Source organism: Dermacentor andersoni, chromosome 1 (genome assembly GCF_023375885.2).
Source record: "Dermacentor andersoni chromosome 1, qqDerAnde1_hic_scaffold, whole genome shotgun sequence".
Taxonomy (NCBI): domain Eukaryota; kingdom Metazoa; phylum Arthropoda; class Arachnida; order Ixodida; family Ixodidae; genus Dermacentor; species Dermacentor andersoni.
In genome coordinates, this window is record NC_092814.1 from 256690796 (window position 1) to 256701683 (window position 10888).

A 10888-nucleotide genomic window follows, 5' to 3' on the forward strand; every position below is an offset into this window, starting at 1 on the left:
TAAGTGATGATACGCAACAGACAATGCATGAAAGGGTACACCCTGAACCACAAAGCATTTGTTTTCTGCATGTCATCACCCATGTTCACTATTTTTGCTGTCCTCATTTATACGTATGTACTTAATTTGAAACACAAAGCCATGCACAAGGAAATGCATAAAGCAAGGTGTTTCAAGCTACAGCTAGGGAAAACAAATTTGTTTTCTGCTTCTATATAGCATTAAATTTCAATGCTTTAAACCACATAAAACATTACCTTGTCTTGATGGAACATAGTTATAATGGTGCGTTTTGAGGATGGGACACAGAAATAATTAAGAATTAAAATTGTACCTCACAATATGCCACTATTCATATCATGTAATCAGTCCTTTCCGTTTGTTTGCCAGTTGGCACCGCCAGGTCAGCTTTTTCACACATTGTATTCAGCACATAAATAGTGGGTAGTCCTAATGCACCAGAAGCCTTTATATTTCACACATAAACCTATCAGCATTTTAATTAGAGACAGTGTACATTCTAACTTCTTTAAGCTTGCCACATTTTAAAGGGGTCATGGCACAGTCATCCAACTATTCTCAGGTAATGCGTCGCAGAACAAAAATTTACTCTCAAAATTTTGTTAGCCTACTTTGGCAAGCTCTGCCGCATTGCCAACAGCCGCACTGGCGACAGTACACAGTACGCCGCATGCATCAATCAGCAGTGGCAGCACTGCCATGGAGCATTATTCTCAGTCAATTGCTTTCGGAAATGCTATCACTTATGCGAGATTTTGCGTAACTCAGCACCGGACACAGAACAACAGCGCTCCATGCAAGCAGTATCATTTCTCCAGCGCACGCTGTCGCCCATAGACGCAGACGCGTCTGGTGCCGAGCGCGAAAGTGATCGTATCAAGTATACCCAAAGGCAATCGATCGAGATTACGGCTCCTTAGCGCAAGTCTACGTCTGGTGCCGAATCCGCAAGCGATGCCTGTCAGGTGGCACCAAAATCGGCGTTCTTGAAGCAAAGGATGCGTACTTCAGGACGATCTCTTAATCACGGCCCAATCTGTGGCGTTACATGCTATGACCATCTCAAGTGCCATATTTCATGTCGGTGAGGCGTGGATTTCCTTGTTTTTGCTGCATTTTGCTCACTGAGGCGCACATTACGCACTGCACTAGATGAGCAATAACCGTCATCACATGCTGGTAGCAACATGCATGCAACAAGATGGTGGCCATGACGTGTTTCTGGTGTATGCGACTGCTCCCGGCACTTGGTTGTTTTTGTAAACAAAAATGGCAGCCTCTATGCAAGTGTAATGTGGTGGTACTTCACACAATTTTAGTGCAAAGCAATCGCACTTGAGCACATTTTGGAGCATGCTAGCCTTGCGCAATTAGTTAATATGCAGGGTAATGTTCCTGCAAATTTCGTTGATGCAGGATTGTAGTACAGAGACATCTCGTCAAGAGGTACGAAATGCATTGAATCCTATGGGCGTTTGCCGGGATACGAAAATATTTTGTTGTCGCAGGGTTTCGTTATCACGGGTTTTGACTGTAGTTTAACATGCAATGCATAATTCAAGCTCAAAATTTAGTGTCATGGCCCCTTAGTAAACGCTCTGTACTTGCGCCAGCCAACACTGTGCATAGCCACTACTCGCCATGCATCTTAGCTTCATACAACGCCATTCATGGATGGATGCACGAAGCAGACTGGTACATCATCTGGATTGAGCTGTGTGAACTGCCCGCTGTTTTAGCAAACAATGTAATTATTCGAAAAGTGCAGTAGAGATGACGAGGATATTTTTTCAGCAATGCATTAAAATATATCACTGTTCCACTTATTACTTTTCCGCAGGGCCTTTCCTTCAAGCCACTGGACAAAGCTGTGTGAAACACCAATGCATGTCACAACAAGTTTGCCAACAATATCCAAAACTGGCTATAGGCTAAGAATATTCCTTCTACGGTAAGTGGACTAAGCTCCAAGTTCTTTCCAAGTTCTTTGAGTTTGCAGAAACATTCCGGCTGACAATAGAGTGTTTTAGTTGAGCGTGTTTACGCTCCGCTAAGCAGTTAAGCGGAGCGGAAGCGCGAATGCGCATGCGCCGTCCGCTTAGCCGTAAGCGGGATAGCGGAGCGAGGAACACGGTCCGCTTAAAGCTGCCTGAGCGGAGCGTTGGCGTCCAAACGGATTGGATTGGATGCCGAAAGCAAGCGCGCTGGCTAACACGTGGCGTTCCCCAAGACGGCGCTTTATTTTCCATTGGATAAAGTAGACCGGTAACGCATTACAAGCGCACGTCTAGATACTTCATAGAGAAACAAGTTAGATATATACATATATACGTTTTACGGTATAAGAGTAATCGTAAAGTGTTTTTATTTTCTTTCATTACCCTGAATTTAGCCAGGGGGCGCTGCAACTACGAAAGGTCCGCTCCGCTACGCTAAACGTGCAACTAAAACGTGAAAATCGCCCGCCGTTCCGCTGTGGCTTAGCGGGGCCGCTCGGAGCAGAGTGTACCGTAAAGACGCTCAACTAAAACACTAGTATTGAGCGAGCAGCAAGACATTCTCTCTCTCACCCCTTTCTAGAGGCTATCCCAGATCCGCCTCTTGCAACAATTCTGCAATTGCAACGTGCACCCTAGAGCTATTAATTAAAACATGGATAAGGGCATTGCGGTTTGCTGTGGAGCTAATCAGGGATTGCTGCAGTATTTCTGATTCCCATCAGAGTAAATCATGTGCTGCAAAAAATATAGCCTCTAACATCTCTACAACACAATTCCTTAAGAATTAGTAATGTCTTAGCTGTTAGGTATACAACAAACAAAGTCATGCTTTTAATCATAATCAGAAAGCACTTGTTGTAAAATAATATGAGGATGTTCTGCATATTCAGAAGAGGCGTGATCGTGCTTCCTTGTTATTGGTGATCTCCTCATTTTCTTGCAACTGGCGGTCAACAGCCTCGGACATGGCAAGCAGAAATGCTTTTAGTGTCAACGTCCTGTCCTGCAAAATTAATAAAATCAGCACAAGGTAGTTATTATTTCATTATTTAAAAAGCAAAAGAACATATTGAAAATTATGGGCACTACAGGAAACCATCACTGGCCAGGAGGTATAGAGAAAATGTGGGTACAGAGAACGATGTTACAAAGAGTGCTACAAGAGCTCCTGACACAAGCCTCTTAGGTCCCAACCAAACTTGGGCGACATCCTCAATGACAAGAGCCATTAATTTCCTTGTTTACCCACATGTACTTGCTGCACCCATCCCTGTCTGGACAGTAGCATTGCTTCAATGCAAGAGCATGAATGAGCATTAACATATTTGAGTGCGTCCATGCCCAATAGTTGTGTAAATATTTGAAACTTCGAAAATACGTGAAACAAAGATAGCACCACTTTCCAATGAAAATTAACTACTGTAGACTTCCGTTAATTTGACTCCGATTAATTTGATCCCGACCGAAGGTGCCCGCTGGTGCCCATGCATTTCTATAAGCCCAAACTTTCATTATTTAGTTCCTTAAATTGCCCTTCACTGAATAATTCTAACTTGACCAGTCAGCACACATGCACTTAACCCCTATAGGAACCCTGATAGTGACCACTTTAGTGGCAGCATCTGTGATTGCGGAGCCTAGGGGATAGTGAATACGTTGAACACACATAATCTCTCATCAAAAACGCCTATTTTCGGTCCACCCCAGGAAAATTTTGAAGCAATAACCATAGCTCACAATATCTGATTGTGGTGCGAGAGAGCTGTTAAGCCTCAACGGTTTATTGGGCCGGTCGCGCGCTGAAGACGATGACGCTGGTCATGATGATGAATATATACAGATGAAGAAGATGAAGTGGTAATATAATGCTCACACAATATCCCCCGCGCGTGGAAGTGGCCAACCTGGCCGCTGGTTATGGCGGGAAATGCCGTATGAAAGGCTTTAAACGAGAAACACGCACAATCTCCGTGGTACGGCAGCGGCCGTCCAAAGGCGGAACAACTGGAGTGACACGATAGTTAACTGGCGAAGTCTGTTCCCAAACAATGTAGGGCCCGATAAAATGGGATTGAAATTTCTCGCACAATCCAGGAGCGCGAACTGGGGTCCACAGTAACACTTCGTCTCCAGGTTGGAAGGAAACGACACGGTGAGATGCATCATAGCGAATTTTGCGGTCTTGTTGACTGGCGTCGGTGTTGAGACGCTTACATTGGCGACACCGGGCAATGCGCGAAACGAACTGCTCACACACTGATGTGGACGAAGGCACGGGGACACCGAAGAAAGAAGCGTCGAGGATAGTGAGCGGTTGGCGACCATACACGAGGAAAAAGGGCGAGTATCCCGTAGTGCGTTGGACGGCCGTGTTGTATGCGAAAGTGACGAATGGTAGAATGACATCCCAATTGGTGTGGTCAGGGTTGATGTACATAGATATCATGTCGGACAGCGTGCGATGAAAGCGCTCTGTGAGACCATTAGTTTGAGGGTGGTAGCTGGAAGTCGTTTCATGGATGGTATTGCACGCATGGAGAACATCGTCGACAAGTTTAGAGAGAAAGGTCCTGCCGCGGTCACTCAAAAGGACACATGGGGCTCCGTGCCGTAAACAGATGGCTTCCAAGAAAAAGGCTGCAACCTCCTCTGCGGATCCGGAAGATAGTGCGGCTGTTTCAGCGTACCGTGTCAAGTGGTCTACAGCTGTGACGATCCATCGTTTACCGCCAGTGGTTAAGGGTAGCAGTCCATAGAGGTCAATACCAACGACTGCAAAAGGAGCTTCAGGACATGGCACAGGATGGAGCAGTCCAGCCAGAGGAGAGGTCAGTTGTTTGCAATGTTGGCAGAGCGAACAGGAAGCCACGTATTTCGCTACGCTGGTTGCAAGTCCAGGCCAAGAGAAGCAACTGCGAATTCGCTCGTAGGTTTTATGGAAACCAAAGTGACCGGCAGTGGGATCGTCGTGAAAGGTCTCCAATATCTGGGCCCGAAGTGATCGGGTAGCAACAGGAACCCAACGGTGGCCTTCGGGATGAAAGACGTACTGGTATAATATCGAATTTTCAATCTTGAAATTCTTCAACTGCCGAAGGAGCCGAGCGTTACGTGGGCGAGATGATCTGCGAATACGTTTCGTAACGGAGTGGCAGTAGGAGTCATTACGTTGACTAGAGGCAAACGTATGAGAATGGCTGGATGGGAGCCGGTCGAGAGCAGCGAGCGAAGGGAATGCATGCGACACACCCTGCGGTTCTCTCACGGAAGGTGGTAAGCAAGCAGCATTTGAAGACGGTGGTAAGGGACAACGAGAGAGAGCATCGGCATCCTGGTGTTTCTTTCCAGACTTGTAGGTGACGTCGAAGTTGTATTCTTGTAAACGGAGTATCCAACGGCCGAGACGTCCCATTAAATTCTTTAGCATCGCCAACCAGCACAAGGCGTGGTGATCAGTAACGACCGTAAAGTGGCGGCCGTGCAGATAAGGCCGAAATTTTTGGACGGACCAAACAATGGCGAGACACTCTTGCTCGGTAATCGTATAATTTTTCTCTGCAGCTGTTAGCGTGCGACTTGCGTATGCAACCACACGTTCTTCAGAATTTTGCTGACGTTGGAGAAGAACAGCGCCGATACCGTGTCCGCTGGCGTCAGTGTGTAGAAGAGTGGGTGCGGTGTTGTCGAAATGACAAAGCACTGGTTCGGACGTGAGGGCACGCTTGAGGGCGTCAAAAGCAGTTTGGCATTCGTCCGACCATACGTAGGGAGCTCCAGAAGGAAAGAGTTGATGGAGCGGCGCCGCAATGGTGGCAAAGTTACGTATGAAGCGCCGGAAATACGAAGCTAGGCCATGGTAGCTATGCAAATCTTTGGCGCGTTGAGGCCTGGGGAAGCGGAGGACAGCGGTAATCTTGTCGGGGTCGGGTCGAAGGCCCTCCTTGCTGACAAGGTGTCCGAGCACTTTAATGGTTTTGCTGGCGAAGTGGCACTTTTTTGTATTCAGATGAAGGCCAGCAGCTGAGAGGCATGTCAGGACTTCATCGAGGCGCTGTAAGTGCTGATGGAAGGTCGACGAAAATATGATGATGTCGTCAAGATAGCATAAGCAAGTCTTCCACTTTAGGCCCCGTAGTACGATGTCAATCATCCGCTCAAATGTGGCGGGAACATTACACAGGCCGAAGGGCATTACGTTAAATTCGTAAAATCCATCGGGTGTGGCAAAAGCGGTTTTCTCCTTGTCTGCTTCGTGCATGGGTATCTGCCAGTATCCTGAGCGTAGATCAAGGCTGGAGAAATACTCCGCGCCTTGTAATGAATCTAACGCATCATCAATTCAGGGCCGTGGATATACATCTTTGCGGGTTATTTTGTTCAAGGCACGGTAGTCTATGCAAAATCGCACTGAGCCGTCTTTCTCATGCACCAAAACGACAGGTGACGACCAAGGGCTTGAAGATGGGCGGATTATGCTACGTTTCAGCATGTCGGCAACGTGGGTATTGATGATCTTTGCGGGTTATTTTGTTCAAGGCACGGTAGTCTACGCAAAATCGCACTGAGTCGTCTTTCTCATGTACCAAAACGACAGGTGACGACCAAGGGCTTGAAGATGGGCGGATTATGCTACGTTTCAGCATGTCGGCAACGTGGGTATCGATGATCTGTCGTTCAGCGGAAAAAACGCGATATGGCCGCCGGCGCACAATGGAAGTTCCATCTGTGTGTATGCGATGAGCCATCGCAGAAGTCTGTCCCAGAAGAGGAGAGTGGACGTCAAAGGAGTCTTTATGCTTGGATAACAACGCCAGTAACTCCCCCGTCTGCTGTGGCATTAGATCGGAGCTGATGGTACTAGCGAGATCAGAAGCAGGGACCGGATCCATAGCTGTGGGTGGTTGTGAAACAGCAGTAGTTGAGGTAAGCACAGAGACAGGCTGAGTGTCCAAGACGCACATGAGAACGGCGCCTTTAGAAAGCAGGACTGGCTCATTGGTCATGTTGAGTACAGCCAAAGTGGCCATGCCATTGGTGAAGCGAACAAGGCTGGGTGCCAGAGCAATCCCTTTGGATAAGCAACGGACTGACGGTACAACTAAAACGTCACCATCGGTGATGTCAGAGTTAACTGCAAGGAGTTGTTCGCGACCAGGGGGCACCATACAATCATCAGCAGTTCGTAAGCGAAGGCGCGGTTCATGCACGTCATCGGAATTGTCTGTCTCTGTCAAGTTAACGAGGCGTTCACGGCACGAGATGAAAGCCGACGCCGAAGAGAGAAAGTCCCACCCTAGTATAAGCATGTGAGCACAGGAAGTCAACACTGCGAACTGGATATGGTGGCATATCCCGTCGATCGAAACTCTAACGGTGCATTGCGCCGATGGCCGAATCACAACATTATTTGCACCAGGAAGAAGAGCTCCACTGTAAGGTGTAGTAACTTTGTGTAGACGAGCGCACAAGCCAGCGTGAATAATAGAAATAGCTGATCCCGTATCAAGCAATGCTAGGACTGGTGCACCTTCCACAGACACAAATAAAGTATTGGCCGGGCACGCTGGAGGAATTGTAGTCTGTGCGAGCCATGCAGCTTTCCCTCCAAAAACTGCACCATCTAGTTTTCCGATCGGTAGTCAGGAGTGCGGGTGGCCAGTTGCAGGGGTGATGTCGAGCGTCGGAGAGGGGAGGACGAGCGGCGGCGCCCTGGACGGTAGTTGCGAGGCGCTTCGTGAGGTGGAGAAGGTGAGCGTGGGGAGAGTCGGCGCTGGTAAGGACTCGGAGGAAGCAACGGGTCTCTCTCATAAATGTCGTAGCCACGGCGTTCATCCTGTTGTCGTCTTCAGCAAAAACGTTATATGTGACCGTGAATACCACAATAATAACAAATGGGGCGGGGCGTAGGCCGGGTAGTGTAAAATCCTGTGGCAGGCGGACGGGGTGGTAGAGTCGCCAAATGGTTGGGGCCAGTAGCAGGAGCAGGAGGCGCTATCCGAACGAACGCTGGCTGCATAGCCGCAACCTGAGCATATGAGGTGGACGGTGAAGGAGGGCCACAGCTCGCAGCGCAGGTCATGGAGGACAGCTCCTCTTTGATGATGTCGCGCAGGCCAGGAACCGAAGGCTGAGGTTGGAGAATGGGAGGACTGAGCAGGCCACACGCTTGGAGCTCTTCGCGTATGAGAGTCCGAAACAGCATACGCAGGTCGGTACCCGAAGAAGGAGGCGCATCACCGACGACAGGTTTTAAACGGATGGCCTGCAGTGCGTCCAGGTGTTGGCAAGTCGCGATCACATCGTTAATGGTATTTGGATTTTTGATCGCCAGTGCGTTGAACGCAACGTGGGCAATCCCCTTTAGTATATGACGAACACGACCAGATTCCGTCACGGTGGCATCAAGACGGCGGCAAAGGGCGAGGACGTCCTCGATATAAGAGGTGTATGTTTCCCCGGGAAGTTGCGTGCGTCTGTCAAGCTTTTTCTTAGCGACCTCAGAGCGGATGTTGGGAGCGCCAAAAATCTGGCGAAGCTGGTGTTTGAATGCTGCCCAGTCAGGCAAGGTGCTCTCGTGGTTGAGAAACCAAGTCCTGGCAACGTCAGTGAGGTAGAATGCGACGTTGCGAAGCTTGTGCATGTCATCTCACTGGTTAGATTCACTCACGCGGTCATAATTTTCCAGCCAGTCATCAACTTCCTCGCTACCAAGGCCAGCGAACATGGTGGGATCGCGCTGCTGCGTGCTGACGGTCCATGAAGGAACGGCCCGTGGGGCAGAGACGGTGATGCCGGAGGCTCCTGGAGGATCTTCTTGGGGCATCCTGGCGGAAAGGTGGAGCAAGCGGCGGCCTGAACGAAGCTCCAGGGAAACTCGAAGGCGTAGAGGACCAAGGGATCGAAAGCAGCCTCCACCACTTGCGAGACAGCTGTTAAGCCTCAACGGTTTATTGTGCAGGTCACGCGCTGAAGATGATGACGCTGGCCATGATGATGAATATATACAGATGAAGATGAAGGGGTAATATAATGCTCACAGTGGTATTTACCCGATTCTAACACAAACCTTTTTTTGTTTAAAGAAAATTGTGCCGAAAATTGTCTGTGTGATGCAATCGGACACGAGACCACAACCGCCCTTACAATTGTATGCTTTACCGCATCACACAAGTGTATTGCGGCGGAGCTGACTTTACACAAAAACCGTGTGGCGATGATGACATTAGAAAACCGGCCGCCATCGTGCAACAATTTTTCTTGCTAAAAAATCTGGTGCACGTTAGATTTCTACTTCGTTTAACAGCTTTAATGCCATTCCTATGTTACTTTTCTACTTTGGACACATAGAAAGTGGGCAAGCGTTTGATTCAGGGGCATGTTAGAATAGGGCAAATACTGCCAAATGAGTCAGCGGTCTGTTTTGGTATTTTATTTCTGCATCTTGTTTAATTCAACCTGCCGGATAATTCGATCAATTCCATCGGTACCATCAAGGTAGGATTAACGGAAGTCAACTGTATTCACAATTTACAGGAAAAGGAGTTGGAGTTGCAGGGACCTTAACGACATCAAAGAAATCATTTTTAATGAAGAGTGAACTTGACGATGACGATATTGCATTTTGGTGTGGAGAGCTGACACACAATAAGTGTTAAAGAAGATTGTTTACCAATGGTCACTTCATGTCCTTCTAAGCAACTTTTCGTGCAAATTTACATTAATAACTGTTTGCTCACCAGATAATATCACGCTTGTTTCCATCAACATGAAACATGATCTTTTCATCTGCACCATATTCTCACACTAGGTTCTAATTAATCATCACTCCCTTTAAACAGATTGCATGCTTCTTGCCAACGTGAGAGTATGTGTCTTGTGCTGCAAAAAGTTCACTGTTTCACAGTGATAGCCTTTATGACCTATATCAGAAGACATAACTGATGAGGTAACAAAAAAGAAATGTAATTAGGAACAATTACCTAGTGCTACTTGCCAGTATTTAAAGACATTACAAATGATATGCACTACATACTGTCGGTTGTCTTAAATCTTATCAAGCATTTTATTAAGTATACAATTCTAGTTCTTTATTACTTTAAATACAGGGAGTGCCGACCTACTTTCACCAAGAAACAAAATAAAAAGAAACAGAACAGGCTTTCTATGCAAGTAAAACCAACTGTATGTTGTTACCAGCCATCTTAAGAAGCTACCAGCATTTGCAGCAGCTGCCCTCATTAGCATGATCTTTTAATTAATCATTTCATGGTTCATAAATGGTCCACACCTGCTAGCAGGTGTGGACCATCGACAGGTGTGTGCATGGTCTTGGTCCACACCTGCTAGCAGAACCGAAGTAAGCTGAAGAAATCAGGTGCACAAGGCACATGGTTGCCACAGTCTAAAGAGTGCCTGCATATACTGTCAATGGTCTCTAGTTACAAAGGAGAGCAGCTCTCACCACAGCGCAGATGGAATGTGCAATGAAAGGCAGTTTTCGTAACCGCCTCCCACTCAGGCCAACAGCTCTGTGGCACAAGGAGCTGTACAGACACCTCAGTTCATCACCCATCTCACCAGCACTACTTTCAAGAAAACTTATGCTTTCACTTATGACAGACACCTGCAAAAGAGAGAGAGAGAGAGAGACAAAAACAAATGTTCGCATAATGGCGCATATAATGCTGTTGCATTAAAAGCACACTACAGCACATGTATGGATGTGCAAAGGGAGAATAATGACATACTCCAAGTTACGGCAAATCAGTTCTGCGGAATCCTGCAAAGTGGAGGAAGTATCATGAAAGAGAAAAATTGCCATCCACCCAAATGTAGCATGAAGCTACAAGAAAAACTCATACGGGTTT

General features: G+C 47.4%; 1 protein-coding gene across 1 annotated transcript in view; it reads right to left on the reverse strand.

Moving 5' to 3' along the window:
- Positions 1–2823: 2823 nt before the first annotated feature.
- pch2 (pachytene checkpoint 2 protein) overlaps positions 2824–10888 on the reverse strand; it is a 39681-nt gene continuing 31616 nt past the window's right edge. The window contains exons 9-10 of the mRNA XM_050195713.3: positions 10483–10644; positions 2824–3024 (exon numbers count right to left, since the gene is read on the reverse strand). Of these exons, the coding sequence (XP_050051670.1) occupies positions 2908–3024; positions 10483–10644 (279 nt within the window). The 3' untranslated portion in view covers positions 2824–2907. The remainder of the gene's footprint in view (positions 3025–10482; positions 10645–10888) is intronic.